Below are 17,559 nucleotides of genomic sequence, written 5' to 3'. Positions count from 1 at the left end.
AATGTGGAGGCAAAAGCAACAAACCAGGAGTCAGAGGATCTGAATTTCTAATTTTCACTTTTACTAAATTATTGAAACATAAAAATAACCAGATTTAGGTCTTTATGTAATTCTGAAGTCAATGCATGAAAGAGATATAATAAGACTTTCTTACGGGGTCTTGGGATGTGTTGGAGCAAGTAGAGAGGCTCATGCATCCAACTCTTCACTCTGCCAAACTAGGAAGTTGCCTGCTCTTTCCATGGTCCCTAAGTAACTGTCTCAATCTGTTGCTTAGTGACCTCATTCAGATCCTAGAATGTCCATGGAAAGGGACTTTATAGTGCACTGCAATTGGCCCCTCGTTTGGGGGTGAGGACTCCAGTTCAGAGAAACTCAAATGACTTGCCCAAAGTAAGAGGTAGAACGAGCATGGGCACCAGATCTTTCACACAGAGCCAGCGCCCAGGAAACTGCACTGCATTCGTGCTCAGACAGAAAGAGCTCTTCGATCAATTAACATTCCTTCTATGTCAAGGCCCTCAAGGAACATTCAGTCAACCTGTCATCGCATAGATATTTCTAGAGATGCAACTGCATGTGTTGCAGTGAGCTCATTCCTGATAGAACAAATACTGAAAACTTCAATAATACATGACAACACACAAGAGTTGCCACAAGAGGGTGACATTGAAAGTATATTAGTTAGTTACCCATTGCTGTGTAACAAATTACCCCAAAACTTAGCAGCTTAAAACAACAAAACTTTATTAGCTAATGGTGTCTGGGGGTCAGGAATCTGGCATAGCTTTGCCAGGCACCTCTGTTTCAGGGTCTCTGCATGTAGTCGTCAAACTGTCGGCCTGGGCTGTGATCTGATCTGAAGTCTTGACTGGGGGAAAATCTGCTAAGCTTATTCACATGGTTATTGGCAGGATTCAATTGTTAGTGGGCTTTGGAAAATAGGATAACAAGCTTGTTCTATGTCCTTCAATCAGTGTCCCCACAAGTATTTTCATTAGACCAATCTGGTGACTGAGCACAGAATGGATTGAAAGTGAAAAGAAAGAGGGCTAGGAAGCTCTTTGAAAATTGTTTTTTAGTCCACCTATATGTCTGGCACTATACAAAGTACTGAGACTACAAAGATGCTTACGCTTCTTTGTTCTCGAGAAGCAGGATGACAGCCACATTCCAGGTGACAGGTGGCAAAGCCTGAATTAGAGTAGTCGATGGGGAGGTACAGATGAAGGGAGAGAGACAAAGAACTAATGATAACATGGTGAGACAAGAACAGGTGGATCCAATGGGAATAAGAGGAAAGAAAATGGTGCCAGGCATCCAAAGCAGTCTGGGAGCGTGAGGGTCCTCCAGAGGACAGCTGGCCTGCCTTCTAGTGCCAAGCCTTTTACATATTTCTAATTGCTGTCACAACTCTTCAAAGAAGGTCTTATTATTCCCATTTTGCAGATGAAGAAATAGACCCACTGAAGTTGAGCAATTTGCCCAAGGCCACACAACTAAGAAGTGCCAAGCAGAAGAAATCTAACAACTGGCAGTGGCTTTGAGAATTTGCTCTCCCAGGGTCAAGTTTACTTAACAAGGTCAGCATCTTAGCCTCAGAGAAGGAAACACCACTGAAGAAATTCTGGGAATCACCTAGAAGGAGAGAAGAAAGCCTATGAGCGGGAGAATTTCTTAGCCCTTCTTTGTCATTACCCCATGAGTTGTCTCTTTTGATCACTCAGAAAGCTCTCTCCACCTTGTTAAATTAATTCTGTTGCCCTCTGTCTATACCTTGACTCAGAATTCCTCAGGCAGTCTGTAAAAAAAATCCTTTTTTTTTTTTTTTTAACTGGGTGATTTAATAATACAGTCAACTCCAGGTAGAGAGCAGTCCAGAGCAAGGACTTCCTTCCTTCCTTGAAGAATTTCTTCCCTAGGCTGAGGGTGGTACTTTACCCTTGATGGTGACTGCTAGTTTCCAAATGGCTGACCAGCCGCACACTCAGCATCGTCTAGAATAAAGCCAACCCATGTGAGAGGTGAGAGGAGCAAAATGGGAACCCTTTCTCCTCGGGTGTGGCTGTTAGACTGTCATCCCCAAGAAGAAATCATTCTTTTAAAACCTAATAACATTAATATTTTATCTGATGATAAGTATCATGTCCATGCATTATGAAAGCTGTGGGAAAAAACCAAAAATAAAAATTTCTCATTCTCCTACAAAGATGAAATGTAACAATCAAATGAGAATCTTTTATTAAGATCTGATGATAGCATTGTGTGCTCATCTGTGCGTGTGTGTTTGCACAAGCCACCCATGTCTGCTTGTCTGCAAATCCAGGGGAGTAACTGCTGGGCTTGTGGATTGTATAAAGATGATTGCAAGCCCATCAAAGAGAGCTTTTGTTTGTATGCAACTCATGTGAGAGTGAATATTCCATAACTTCTTGTGTATAATGCAAGGAAGAAAGCCTGAAATGACGCCTATTGGCCAACATACAGATCATGCTCCACTGTCTTATAATATTTTCTCTGCATTGCTTCTTAAAACATTTTTCATATTACATGCCCCATCTCATATCACATTAACCCAAATAAAAATGTCATCATCCATTCAGTGCAACAGACAGCAAGCAGAGCATGGTAGAAAATTACAATCATGCCCGTCAGCCACAAAGCATTCTAGTTACAAGCTCGTAGAGGAACCAAGGGTGGGCAGTGGGTCCAGCCCCCCTTTGCACTGTCCAGCATATGACTGGATTGAGTACGGGTGGACCCCTCTTTATGCAGAGGGCGTGCTTCTGAAGAGTTGAGTATAAATCTAATTTTATGTTGCACACCATTTTTGTTACATTAAGGGAGCTGTAAGCTTGATATCTAAAAAGACTTCCTTTCGAACAGCATTTTTCTTTTTTTACCACGTTCTTACTCCTCTGAAATAAATCGAAGAGAAATTTTGGTATATGGGATTTTATTAAAATAGAGTTCACTTGTACCACTAAGTTTATTAAAATAATGGAAGGATATAGCCAGCGAAGGCAGTTGCAGAAATGTGGATGAGATAGTAGAGTTCTCCAAACACGAAGGTAGTCTAAGATTTTTTGAGAGTGATGGCCCAGAGGCCACTAAAAGTGACCCATTTACACGCACTTTTGTACTGAGAGATTATTAAATTGACAGTGGGTGAACATTTAGAAAAGAATGCAGTTGTCATGAAGAGTCCACCCAGAGTTACGAAGAATAAATCAGGATAGCGATTCTCATCCCTGTTTTGAGCGGACTTCAGGATAGGCATATGAGGTAAATTCCATTCCTATTTTGGCAAATCATTTGACAAACTTCCCCGGCCAACTTATTGATCAGTTGCTGCCCGGCTGAATATTTACTTAGGTTCACGCACAGCTAGCCAAAGAGCCAGAAACCGAGATGACTGACCAATTCTGTAGCTACCTAAAGTAGCAGTCTAGTGGAGGGCCACAGGCTCTGTGTTTGCTCCTGGATACACATTGACAAACCGAACGAAGGCTTAGAAGGCACACTTACCAAATCTCAGATGGAACAAGAAGGAATCGCCAATGTTACAGGAGAGGAGATTTGAATGTGTGAGTACACCCCGTGGCCCACCTACACTGAGTACAAGCACTCTGGTGCTCTCAGCCCTTGAAGCTGGATGAGCAGAAAGTCCTTTTTATCAGAATTTTCCTCTCCTGGTACTTCTTCCAGAAGTCTTGGCAACAAGGAAGCATCTCAGATGCTCTGCCATCTCTCCACTGAGTGCGGGGGTGTACTCTGCTCTGAACGTCTGCTCCTTGACCTGCCTTTAGGTGCTGCCCAGGCCACCGTCCCCACTCTGGAAACTCACACGGCCCTGAGCTTAGCCTACAGCTCACTCTTACTCACCAGGGGTGTCCTTCTGCTTCTCAGCACCATCTCCTCCAGGGAGGGCTCCCACAGCAAACAGTTGGGCCCCTGGTATCACAGTTCTGTCCTTACACTCCAGAACACATGGGGTGACTGACTAGCAGACCTACAGGAGGGAGGGGTCCAACAAAGCCATGTGTCCCTCCAACATCTGGCCAACAGCCACCCAGGCTGTCCCACTGTGCCAGGCTTCTCCAATCACCTGAATGTTTTAGGGCAGTTAAAAGATTGTCCTGCTCAGAACACATGGCAGGACAACTTTTTACAGCAATAAATGTAACGTAAATATAAAGCTTTTCTAATGAATGGAGTCTGAAGTGTCAAAAACTCAATTGCATATGGTGATGATTTGTGGAAAAAGATCTTGTAGCTTTTGTTGACCCGAACCTCCATATTTGCCTGTCCTACGTGTCTTCTCTAGAAGTCCGCATACACCTGGGCTTGTGATTGGCAGGCAGGGAAGTGATCCAATTACGATTTGTGGGATCTTACCTGAAATATTGTGTTCCATTTATGGAGCTGCCTTTTAGGAGTAACACTGATGAGAGAGAGAGCGAGTGATAAGAATGGAGAAGTGTGCGCAGACCATGTTGCACGAGGAGCGGTTGAAGGGACGGGGACGATTGTCTAGAAGATGAGGAGGAGCAGTGCTTGCTGTTGGAGTATTTGAAGCACCACCACATGGAAGAAGTCAACTGAAACCAGTGAGAGGTTGTTAGAGGGGCCAGATTTTGGCCTCAGCACAACATACCTTCTAACAAGTAGATTAACATCCTATAACTTTCCGTAAAGCCTCCAGACTTTTAAGGGCAAAGACTGGGTCTTAAGTATTCATTCAAATTCATTCCCTCGTTCAACAAATAATTACTATGTGCTAGACATCGTTCTAGGCTCTGCGGACATAAAAATGAACAAAAAGACAAAGAGACAAAAAGACAAAAATCTTCCCTGCACTCAGGAAGTTATATTCTAGTGTCAAAATCGTAAAATCTGAACATATTTAACATTTCGAAAATGTTTTCCATAAGAAATGCTCAGAACAATGTTATGGCATGTTGCTTTAGCTACGGTGTCATTCTAGAACAGACACTGGTTAGAAGGATTCCCCTCGACGTTTCCGACTTGGCTTTGCAAACATATAGGAGGAAATAGAAGATCACATGGGTGGCCATCAGGCTCCACAAAGAATCCACCCACTTGAGCCAGCCTGCTGGGGTCAGAGTGGCGGCAGCCAAAAATGAGATCCAAACTTGATGAAGCTGGACAATAATTACATGAATGTTCACGATACCATTCTCTCTGTGTGTGCATATGCTAGACGTTTTCCATAATGAAAATATTTTAATATAAAAAAAAGAAATTCAGCAATTTTTCTGGGTGGGCATGGAAGGCGTCTTGAAGTCAAGGGTTCCCTTACATGTACGTATTCAGAGGTTTAAGCAGCTGAAGCAGAAGTGAATAGCCATCCCTCAGAAATGCTCTACAAGTGATTATTGTATTGAGTAAAAAGTTGAAATGGACGACCTTACGTTCCTTTGGAGACTACGATTCTATATTCTAGCAGAAGACCTAAAGTATAATTGGAACCAAGCAAACATGGATTTGGGCTAATTCCAGAGAGAGTACATATGGATTGTGGTCTATTTACTCTCTAATGCTAACCAAATGTCATGAAACCGAGTACTGATTCTCATTTCTGTCTAAGCACTTAATGATCATTTTTGTAATTATTTCACAGTATTTACTCTAAATCCTTTCTTCTTTTTGCTTCCAAAAGAACAGATTGTATAAGCTAAAACAGACGTTTACAGCTATTGTATTTTATGATATTTGTGAATTTCAGACCCTCCCCTTGAGTCTTAGCTGCATGAAAGTTACCTTGAAAACAAGGTCTGTTTTCCCAGGAAGCGCCACACATAACCTCTTTATCTGCAGCTAATTTAGGTGTGCTCCCTGCATGGTGTCCTAATTACCCCTTTGTTATCTGCTATCAGATGATGCCCCTAATCAGCCAAGCCTGCGATCTGCTCCTGGCTCATTTAAAACGCTATGCGGAATCTGGGGACGCTTTCGACATCCAGAGGTAAGGGTGCTATGTGGATACAGGACAGATGAGAAATCGTGCTTTTGAATTGCTGCTTCTTGTAACTGTACATAATTGCTGGACAATTACCTCGGGATCAGCAAACTGTGGAAATGCTAGAAGCTCATAAAAAGCATGGGTGGACTGAATAATAAGAAGAAATGAAATCCACGTAAAATGTGAAGAGAATGTGAACAAAGCCCAGGGTAGGTGTGGCGTGGTGAGGGAAGCCTTGAGTGGGGAGTGGTGTGTGGGTGGACACGCCCTCTGACCTCTGCAGATGCAGGAGGGGGCAGAGAGGACAGGGTTCTGGCGGGGGAGGGGGGTGGTCGCGGGGAAAGTCCATGCATTTTTACTGCAAGAAGAAGTGTGCTCCTCAGTCTAGAAGCCATTACTTAGCGGTGGACACCAAATTTAAATGGCTGATTGTCTGGCTTCCCCTCCAGTTGTCCTAGGCTAAGTTACGGCTTACAGCACAGGAGTAGGGTGAGAGAGGCAGGTCAGCCAGAAGCCGACTTGTTCCTATTATCATTGCTAATAAAGTAATAACATAACCATCACCAGCATCCAAATTCTGCCGTGGTGTTTACAAAATCCTCGCACACACTTTGCTCTCTGGTCATGAGCCATGTGAGCTGGCTAAAGAGCAACTACGAAAGCAAAGTAAATAACTTAAAAACCCTGAACTCTTGGGCCGCTAGGATCAGAAGCAATCACATTCAGTAGGCAAACTGTTTTCGCTATAGTGGGACATGTGTAATCAATTGTAGGAATGTTTTCAATAAAGCAGTCAAAATAAAAGAAGTCATCTGGAGACGTCTTTTATTCCTTAACGATAAGCTGGTGGTGATAGAACCTGGAAGGAAAGGAGCTCCGTGTGTGCCCCCCATCGAGCCACAAAAATAAGAACTTTTCGTTATAAGAGGATATGCATACCCCGTTGGTAGCTTTTTTTAGAAATAACTTCACCTGACTGCTCCCGCAAGATACCAAAATGGCCCTTTGAGGGCAGGTTTCCTGGAGCCGAAGAGGTTAATTTTTCTGGAGCTATTGCCAGAGACTTTTCCTTCTGTTTGTTTCTAAAGTGCAATGTGTGTTTCCTGTAATAATATACATATGTTCATGAAGCTGGTCCCAAAGTTTGTCTTGTATTTATTCGAGTGTGAAGGGCCCTTGTTTTTGGTTTGTTACTCTTAGAAAAACTGTACAATCATTAGGAGGAAGAGGGGGACAGAGCTTATAAAACTAGACAACCAGGTTGCCAATTCTTCAGTCCCAACTTGCTCTGTAACAATTAACCACTCGATCCTGGCTTTGGACGGACTCTGCACAGCTTTGGGACGATACAGCATGGGCTTTGGGTCATCTGTTTCCCTCCTCCACGGGGAGGGAGATTTAGAGCATGCTTCTGGGAATGTGACGGTGGCTGGTTGATTCAGGCTGCCCGAAGCCGGAGAGCCGAGGAAGTGATGCTCTCCTCGCCTCCCCAGGCTTCGTTGGCATCAGCCATCCGAGATGTTTTTGTGTCTCGTCTGGAATTCTGTTGCCATGCTCAAAGGATCCCATCCCGGGGCCAGGGGGGTGGGGGGGCTCCTCTCCCACCCCCTCACTTCAGCTCTGCAGGAAGCTTCCCTTTGCGGCAGGGAGACGGTGGAGAGCGGTGCCTCTTCAGGAGCGTGCACGATGGCGAGGCCAATGGCAGAGTCCTCCCCAAACCCAAATGGCTCCCTCTCCCACAGGTGCTATACCTGCTACACCACGGATGTGGTTGCCAGCGTCGCCTTTGGCACCCAGGTGGACTCCCGAGGGGCCCCCGAGCACCCCTTTGTGATGCACTGCAGGCGTTTCTTTGCATTCTCCATCCCCAGGCCTGTCCTGGTCCTGATCTGTAAGTACAGCTCCTGCCCGGGGTCATAAGACCGGGGTCGGGCAAGCTGGCCGGGCCCCATGCCTGCGGGGTGGGCCCCGGCAGCTCTCGGGGCTCAGCCCCCACCACGAGCAACGGGCACTCGAGGGGTCTCTGAGAGTCGCCCTGCAGGGTCCACCCCGCAGAGGCCTCATGCTCCTGGAACCAGCCGGGGCCGCTCATTACCAAGGCGGGTAGCGCGGGCCTCTCTTGCCACTGCCGCAGGGAGGACCGTGCTGGGCACTTTGCTCGCACTGCCTCATCCCCACTTTGCAGATGAGAAAACTGAAGCTTAGGAAGGCAGAGCCAAGGGGCGCCTGGGTGGCTCAGTCGTTAAGCGTCTGCCTTCCGCTCAGGTCATGATCCCAGGGTCCCGGGATCGAGCCCCGCATCGGGCTCCCTGCTCTGCAGGAAGCCTGCTTCTCCCTCTCGCACTCCCCCTGCTTGTGTTCCCTCTCTAGCTGTGTCTCTCTCTCTGTCAAATAAATAAATAAAATCTTAAAAAAAAAAAAAAAAAAAAAAGGCAGAGCCAAGATGGGAGCCCAAAGCCTTTCATTTTCTTATTTATTTATGTATTTATTTATTTGAGAGAGAGCAAGTGAGCAAGAGAGAGAGAGCACGAGAGCAGGGTGAGGGGCAGAGAGAGAAGCAGACTCCCCGCTGAGCAGGGAGTCCGATGCGGGACTCGATCCCAGGACCCTGGGATCATGACCTGAGCCAAAGGCAGACGCTTAACTGACTGAGCCACCCAGGCGCCCCCAAAGCCTTTCATTTTCTACAACATATTCCTCCCCTCCAGCAAAATCCTCTTCAGAAGTCTTCTCCGCTGGAAGCCCGGCGCACAGCAAACTAGAAATCATACGTGAAGGGTGACTGGCAGGTTACCTAATGCCGTGGGGACGGGTCGATTTATTTTATTTTTATTTCAGAAGTGAGTTTTTGCCCTCTGGCCAATTCCGGCACCTTCTTGCTTTTATGGAAGTATTGAAGTGCTGCTATTGCTGTTATTGATTATTGCCCTAACTTCTAACCTTTCTGCTGGGCTGCTAAATTGTATTCATTCCGTGGTCAGTTTCGTTCCCATTTCTGAGTCCATTTCTGTGGAAGTCCCCGGCACCTGCATCAGCTCCTCACTGAAATTGTGGGAGGGGTCGCCAAGGGGGTCAAAGCAGCCTCCCTTTTGTCCTTCACCCCAGCCACCCCCTGGGAGCCGCTCCCCCGAGTCAGCTCCACCTGCCATGGACCACGAACACGGACGCGCCCTGCGGTGGGCGGCTCCGCTGTCCTGCCCCAGCTACCCCTCCTCTCTTGGCCACTCTGAGCCCACCTCCCTGCTGCACCACAGTGGTTTGGACTCTGGCTCTTGAAAATGGGCAGAGTGTTCTGGGAGCTCCGAGGGTCCAGAACTACCCTCCCGATCCAGGTTCCCATGCAGTGCCATGCACGGTGGGCCCATTGTCCATGCTGGGAAGCTGAGCTGACCTGAGCCCCCCTGCAGCGGCTCAGCCCCTCGACATAGACCCCGATCCATGAGAGGATAAGTGTCCCTGGCCCGGGGAGCCCCGCCAAGGCCGTGGCAGCAAAGGCACGGGGCCGCGCCTGGCACAGCAAGGGAGGTACCGAGGGGCCAGCGTTCTTGCCAGCAGCGGCCTGGGCAGCTCTTAGGGACCGTTCCGGTGGTAGCTCCGGGGACAGTGACCCCATGCGAAACAAATGCAAATGGCCAGAAAGTTAAGAAAGTAGATGAGCTTCCACCACTTGCTCAGATGGGAAACGTGGCCCATCATCTGTCCTTTCTTGATGGAATACGAAGACCTTGGGCCCTCCTATCTGGGACCTGGAAAACTAATTTCTAAGTATGAGATTGACTTCCTGGGGGCGAGAGGGAAGTGCGGATTCAATTGCGCAGACACGTATGGAGAGCTTACAACGTGCAAGGGACAGTGAGGCGTGGGGAGGTGGAATCAGGCACGGGCCCTATGGGAAAGCTCGGACCGAGGGGAGCCCCCGTTGCCTTCAGGTGACTCTTAAGTCAAGGCCGGGGTCTGCCTCCCGGGCAACAGGCATTGGATAGCTCCGGGTTACTGCCGCCCTGTTTTCAGCGTAGCTTTTGTTTTTCTCTTTCAAGTATCATTTCCATCCATAATGGTCCCACTGGCCCGGATTTTGCCCAATAAGAACCGAGATGAACTGAATGGCTTTTTTAACAAACTCATTAGGAATGTGATTGCCTTGCGGGACCAGCAAGCGGCAGAAGAGGTAAGGGATCTTAATAGGACACGGCGTGGAAACAGAACGGGGCCTAATTTGGCACCGCGCTCTCTTCCCTGTCTCTTGCCTCCCAGCCCCGCACACCACAGCACGCTGGCCTTCAGCAGCCACTGCTTAGAGCTTTCCAGGGCACTTGAAGGAAAGGAGAAGGGGTGAGGAGGGGCGAACATGGAAGAGAAAGGTGAGGACGGTTGGGGCGGGGGGGCGGGGGGGGACGGTAGAGAGAAGCCCAGAGCAAATTGTCCACATTCTGACATGGATGCCCCCCCAAATTCATGGCCTCTCTATTTCAAGCACCGGCAACATCAGCCCCAAAGAATTTTCTAGGTAAATGTGCCAACATGGACTTTTCATAAGCATATTCTTTCTACTGAAAGTCGGCAAGGTGGAGTTTTACAGCTTGAAGAGCGTCAGCAGTAGGGAGGAGCCTGGGCAGTGGGCAATTAACCCCCCACTGGCTTTCGGCATGGAGGATGTGGCTACAAAATTTGGGGCGGAGGGCTCGCTCGTGCGTCATCCGAGACCCAGAGATTTCTTTCCTCCTCAAAGATTTGCACCATGCTTGGTGCATAGTGGGAATCCAGGAAATATTTGTTCTTTGAACTTGGCTGAGAACAGAAATAGGGCTTTTCAGGGTTTGGAAAATAATTTCACTGTTGGATACACTCATGCATGTGTAATGCTATTCTTTAAGGGCCTCACTGCATTCAAGAAAGTTGCTTCCAAAGGAAAAAAGAGGGCTAAAATTCTTCTCAGGAATTGACTTGTGCGAGCTTTGAGAGTAGCTTCAAAGACTGGCTCAGAGGGATCAACAAGGGACGCCATGAGGTCCCGTAGTTGCGCCAATGGGCCCAGAATGAGATCGGGGGGTCAATTAGTGGCTGGATGCACCAGCAGCAGCCTCGTCCAGCCTGGCTTCCCCCTCTGGAGACTGGGAAGCAAAGGTGTCCCTGTTCAGAAGGCAGGGCAAGGTGTATAGAAGCTCCCGGCCCCTTGGCGCACACACCATCGTCAACTCCACTCGATGCCCTTGGAGGTGTGGGAAGAATCCCCTCACTGGTATCCCTGGCCCGGCTCTGCCACCTAAAAGGACAGAATGTTCTCATCCGGGTTCCTGCATCTCCAGAATGAGGATGAAGCCTGGGGAAGGAGCGGTGAGGAAAGCTGCATTTTCAAAACCTCAGCATTGCTCTGAAGGGCTTCCCGATGACAGTTTTCTCACACACACCCCCGCCCCTCCCCCAGCCTGAAACCCACAGGCTGTGGAATCAGGCTGAAAATTCTAAAACTGTTGCGCCGAATCGCCGAATGGCTTACTATGAGGTGAGGGGTTTATTAAAGATCCAATTACTAGGATTGCCTCGAGCTCTTCCTTTTATAAACTCGAGAGCTGTTTGTTTCAAACAATGAGCTGATCTGAGAAAAACCTCCCAACCACAAATCCAGGACTGCCCGTGTCAAGACAGAGCTATATGGTTACTAAGAAAACTTGCTTTAAACCCATCTAAACTCTGTAGACATTCCATCAAGCAGATGTGTGTTTGCGCAGTGGAAAATGCAGCACAGATGTTAAAAGGTAAATATTTTTCTAAGCTCTAGCTGATGGGTGGATTAGACACCTACATCTATCAGGGTGCGTACTTTTCTTGGGTATAACCATTATAACCATAAAGCAGCTCTGTTTCGGTCCTAAATGGGCAGTGTTCAAATACCGTCGCTGATGCAGTGCAAATACAAGAAACCCATCTACACTAATGCTCTTCTCCGGCGCCCAGGCCCCAGAGAGCAGCCCTTTCCGCCGGCCTTGGTAGCTGGAGGTGAAAACAGATTTCTGCCATGCCCGATGGCCCTCTAGCAGCCTGTCTGAGCAGGGATGAGGGGAAAGGGTGCCAGCCCCGGCTCTACCACAGGAAAAAGCTGCCGGAGCTCTCCCACCCGCCATCGTCCCCGTCCCCCTCCAGCAAAATCACAGGGGGAGCCAGAGGGACAACTTCGTGGTGCCCCGAGGAGATTAACACTCCCCCAGCTAACAGGCCTGGCAATGCTCACCCAGGAGCCAAAGTAACAGAAGGTACTCCGCTCACACATGGTGCCCTGCCCTGTCCCGACTCTGGCCCCTGGGACCAGGGCTGGCAGTGGAGCCCCAAGAGCCGCCCCGATGTTGGCCAAGCATCAGGAGCGAATAGGGGGAAAGCCAGCCCTTGAGGATGCCGCCTGGAAATCGGAGTGAGCAGGGCCGGGGTGGCAAGAGACAACCAACTGTGGCTCAGCTGAGCCGGCCGGCAGGATACTGAGGCCTTCGCTCCCGAGACGCAACGTTCTTGAGGCCCACAGGCTTAGCTGCGAGAACCTGCTGGAATCTCAGGCGATGTCCTGCAAGGTCACAGAAGCTGGGAAGCAGTCAAGCTACAAAGGCCTCACGCCCCAAGGCTCCCGCCCCAAATAGCGTGCGCTCGTAAGCAAATCCAACACAGCCTTTCTCAAAACGCGTTTACTGCGTCGCATTGTTCTTCGCGGGGTTGTTTATCACAGGCCTAACACGTGCTCAGCACCACACCAGGCCAGGGGTGGGCCACACGGTCCTGCCCTGGACGTGTTTATACGCTCACGGAGGAGAAAAAGCAACAACACGTAGCAACTATCTTACGAGATGGGATTCAGTGCTGACGGGTGGGCCATCGATTATTAATGCGACAGAAATTCAGAAGCCCATGAATTGAGCACACGCCGCACCAAGTAAAGGACTTTGAAATCACAATCTGTTTCTGCTGGTGGTTCTGACACCCTCCCTTTCCTGGTCTGGTCCCATAAACTTCAGAAAAGAGTAACATACTGGTTGTCACTCATCACATTAACACGCTTTTCGAAGAAGGGATATGCGGGGGGTGCACTTTGTCAATGCGAAAGCAAGACGTAAAGGCTTCTATTGTTACAATTAGTGGTAGTGAAAAACATAAAGAATATGCAAACTGCTGATAAGGAAGGTAGGGGAAGACGGTAAGAAAGCTCTAAGCACTTAAATGGGGTAGGGGATCAGTGGGGGAAAAGGGACCCGAGGGCGGGGGTGGTCTTTGAAGACAAGCTTCCCCAAGGAGCAGCTCTGTCAGCCTCCTGCTTAGTGTGAGGGGTGTGTGGCCACCCGTCCGCGCCCTGAACGGTGCATAAGGGAACAAGGGAGCACGCGCTTTGGTTTAAAGCTGTACGATGTTTTAATTGTTTTATTGTTGGAAAACCAAGCAGCCAACCAACAGTTCAAACATGTACAAAGTAAAAAAAAAAATCAAAGCCCCCCCCCCCCCCCGCCCGGTTTTCCCACCTCCTCCAGCTCACTGTGAGCCTCCGGGTATAGATGTTGCTACACATTTTCCATGCATGAACAAATACGTGTAATTATATATATTGCACATGTACCGCTTTTACAGAAATGAGATTCCACTGTGCGTATTGTTCTGCAACGTGCTCTATTTTTTCTTTCCCAAAATGGCTTAACACGTTTCCCAATCAGCCCAGATAGAAGGGCCTCATCCTTTTTAATGGCAGCGTCACCCTCTGCGGTTTGCTGCACCAAAGTCTGAGAACCGGTGCCGCGTAAGGGTATTCGGGGCTGCCAGGTTCTCGCCATCTCAGAGAAGCCCGCGGTGAGGGTGCTGGTTCCCATCAGGCTCAAGCCCATTAAAGGCTATGCGTGCAGGTCTTCTTCTTCTGAGCTCCAAGAAATCTCACTCGTGTGACTCAAAGGCTGGAATGGGTATTTTTCCTTCTGTCCCGTAGAGGCGGAGAGATTTCCTCCAACTGATCCTGGATGCCCGACATTCTGCCACCTCTGTGGGGGTGGACAGCTTTGATATGGTCAGGCAAATCTTCTCCTCCACCGACTGTGCCGCGGGTCCCTCCCAGCCACACCAGCCCGGCCGCCTGTCCAAGCCACTGACTGTGGACGAGGTTGTAGGCCAGGCCTTCATCTTCCTCATCGCTGGCTACGAGATCGTCACCAACACGCTCTCTTTTGCCACCTACCTCCTGGCCACCAACCCTGACTGCCAAGAGAAGCTTCTGACAGAGGTGGACGGCTTTAATGAGAAATACGTGAGTACAGTCATCCATGCGAAATCCGTAGGACACATGATTTTGTGTTGGTAGAAGTGAAACTTAATGATATTGATAACTTCCTCGCGAAAACCACATTCTAAGTTTATAAGATGAAATTGGGCTGTTTTGCACACATTCTCCACCTCTCTGGGTTAGCAAGTAAAAGGACGTGTTCAGAACAACAGAAAAAAAGAAAAAAGAAAGAAAAGAACGTGTCTTGTACATATACTTCACTGTCTGGGGCCTTCCGTGAAACCAGGCCTGGCTGGGGAGGCTCAGAGTCTTAGCTGCAAGGGAGGGAGTAAGGGTCACGGGGCAGGGACTGGAAGGAGGTGTGGTTTCCCAGGGCGCTGGCTGTGGAGTCAGCACTCTCTCTGCGGGGCAGGTGTGAGGCAGGAAAGGGCACCGAGTCCTAACTTGCAGGAGCAGACAGAAGGATGGCCAAGCCAAAGCAGGAATGAGGAGGAGGGCTGTAAATGGAGTGAGGTGAGATGGGGCTGGTCAGCGCTGAGTCTAGATTCTGGATATTCCTTCTAGATGAGCCTCCTCTTTGGAGAATTTGAAGCAAACTTTCAGGGGTGCTGAGCGAGGCAACTTTAAGACCTCATATTTTTCCAGATGCTTTTGTGTGTATTGCTTTGACTTACTAGTTGTTAAAATCATTTTTAAAATCTGTGCTTTTAAAGGGAAGACCACCCTAAGAGACTTTTTTCTATTCCATTCTGGTATAATTATTACACTCCCAGTTTGGGGGAGGTGGCCTGTTGTTAGAATCCTTAGAAACTTTTTTTAGATATTGAGCTGAAAACTCCTTTCCAGTAAATTCTACTTCTTTATCCCACTGGGGAAGTAGATGTAAGGTCAGCCTTTCTTCACCAAGGCATTTTTCAAATATTTTGTTATCTCAAATATTTGAAAACTTCATTAACTGTGTTCCTAATTGCCTCAACTTTGGGCTCATCACGAGCTTATAGTCCACTTCAAGTTCCACACTGTTGTGACATCTGCCAAGCCAGGTCTCCACCATCCACTGCGTATACAATTGATTTTTTTGAGCCTAGATGCAAGAGTTTGTATTTATCCTTATTATTGCTCAAGTCAGTCAAAATAATTTTGAATCTTGATTTTGCCATCTGTCATATTAGCAATTCTTCCAGCTCTGTGTCATCTGAGACTTGCTAAGCATGCCTCCAGTTCCATCCAAGTCATGGATTAAGATGTTGAACAGAACAGGGCTTCCCTCCAGGTTGACATTGATCCATTAACCAATATTCTTTGGGCATGGAGTCTCCATAAGCCATGCATCCAAATAACACTACTACCTATTCCCACCACCCATCTTATCCTGTTTCATGGGTACTTGTGGTGTTTGTCTGTTTGTCTGTCTGTCTGTTTGTTTGTTTGAGGAGGGACCCAAGATGACAGGGGTACATGACTGCAAGAGAAATAAGGGGAGCTAAAGGGCATATCTATGAGGATACATTTAATGGCACATAACAAAACCCAACGCAAACTGATTTAAGCAAAAAAAAAAAAAAATGGCGGCGGGGGTAGGGGGGGAGTACTTATCAGTACAGATCACCGAACAGCCTAGGAATAGATGTGGCTTCAGGTCCCAGTGTCTTCTTGGTTGTGCATCCTTAGTCACGGCCCCATTCTCGTGTGCTTTCCTCTCAAAGTCCAGGCAGCCTGCCGAGAATGTCTAGGACTCCAGCAGGCCTCCTTGCTCATTACCAAGAGAGAAAAGAATTGGTGGCTCCAAATTCTCAGCAAGAGTCTTCAGGTTCACTCTCGTCGGGATGCTTAGGTCACTGCCCATTCTGGAACCAACTATCATGGCCATGGGAATGGGGGCGTAGAAGGGCTTAAGCCGGTCAATCCCACCCCTGGAGTCAATCATACCCATGTCATAGGACTGAGAACTCGGGAGAGCACATGCCAGAGGGAGCTCTGGCTGCTATCCCAGGAAAGCAGTAAAGGCAATAAAGGGAATTCGCCCCCTGGTCTCAAACAAACCAGGACACAGGTCAAACTAAAGACTTTCAAGCACCTAGAGAGTGGTCAGCAGTGAGGGAGACAGGGCGGTGGGTTGAAGAGGGGGCAAGAGCTCTAGGAAGTAGAAGTCATGATCCTCACCTTCAGGAAATCTAATCACCAATTGAAAAAAATAATAATAATGTCTATGAAAACAATACCTCCCTCCCAAATGACACCCTCCAGGGCAATAGAAGGCAGCAAATGATCAAGTCTAGAAAGTGTGGTATCATTTAGAGAGCTGTGGGGCTCTAGGAGTCTGTCCCACCAGCTACATCATAATTGTATCTGGTTATGTTCTTCGACCACAAGGACACAAGGACTGTTACTGGCTTCCATTCAGAGGCCCTCACTCACGCAACCCCTTACCTCTGACATAGCCTTAACTGACCATGACCTCAGGGAGGGTGATACTTTATCACCAAACCCCAGCTTCCTTCCAATCCCCCTCAACCCCAGGAGAACCACCTTCCCTGGGGCTGTGCAGAATGTCGTCAGGCACTGAGACCCCACAGGAAAATAAACAGATTCTGGTAGGTACAGTTTCTCAAACATTCATGTACAGAAAAGCCTCTGGGAAGATGGTTTAAAATGCAGATGCCAGGGCCCTTTCCTCATAGGTTCTTATTCTGTAAATCTGGGCTAGGGCCTAGGAACCTGCGTTTTTTTTTTTTGTTTTTTGTTTTTAAAGATGTTATTTATTTGACAGAGAGAGACACAGTGAGAGAGGGAACACAAGCAGGGGGAGTGGGAGGGGGAGAAGCAGGCTTCCCGCTGAGCAGGGGAGCCAGATGCGGGGCTCGATCCCAGGACCCTGGGATCATGACCTGAGCCGAAGGCAGACGCTTAACGACTGAGCCACCCAGGCGCCCCTGGAACCTGCGTTTTAAATAAACATAACCAGGTGACTTTGATACACGTGGTCCCTGGTTCCACCTTGGGAAGTCAGTCCTAGACTCTCAGGGTCCAGACCCCTCTTCTAAGAAGAAACAGGGTCCAAAGCCCTGCCCCAGCCATGAAAGATACCCCCCACCACCACAAGCCAGGTCATTTTCTTTCTCCAGGTCATAGTTGGGACTGTCTCTGAGAGATGGGAATACATAGGTGTTGTCTTTTTTAAAAAATTGATTTGACGGTTGTTTTAATAGTTAGGTGTTGCACATGGTACCCACTCAATGAGTATTTGTAGGTTCTTTTTTTCTCCTCCCTCTCTCCCTCCATTTCTTCCTTCCTTCCTTCCTTCCTTCCTTCCTTCCTTCCTTCCTTCCTT

The 17,559-nt window shown here is 48.2% G+C and overlaps 1 protein-coding gene across 1 annotated transcript in view; it reads left to right on the top strand.

Moving 5' to 3' along the window:
* TBXAS1 (thromboxane A synthase 1) overlaps positions 1-17,559 on the top strand; it is a 152,299-nt gene that overhangs the window by 89,332 nt on the left and 45,408 nt on the right. Inside the window, exons 6-9 of the mRNA XM_032401464.1 lie at positions 5,901-5,989; positions 7,729-7,877; positions 10,024-10,154; positions 13,938-14,252. Of these exons, the coding sequence (XP_032257355.1) occupies positions 5,901-5,989; positions 7,729-7,877; positions 10,024-10,154; positions 13,938-14,252 (684 nt within the window). The remainder of the gene's footprint in view (positions 1-5,900; positions 5,990-7,728; positions 7,878-10,023; positions 10,155-13,937; positions 14,253-17,559) is intronic.

This window comes from Phoca vitulina, unplaced genomic scaffold (assembly GCF_004348235.1).
Source record: "Phoca vitulina isolate PV1807 unplaced genomic scaffold, GSC_HSeal_1.0 scaffold4, whole genome shotgun sequence".
NCBI lineage: Eukaryota > Metazoa > Chordata > Mammalia > Carnivora > Phocidae > Phoca > Phoca vitulina.
The sequence above is the reverse complement of the archived record's forward strand: the minus strand, read 5'-3'. Positions and strand labels throughout refer to the sequence as shown.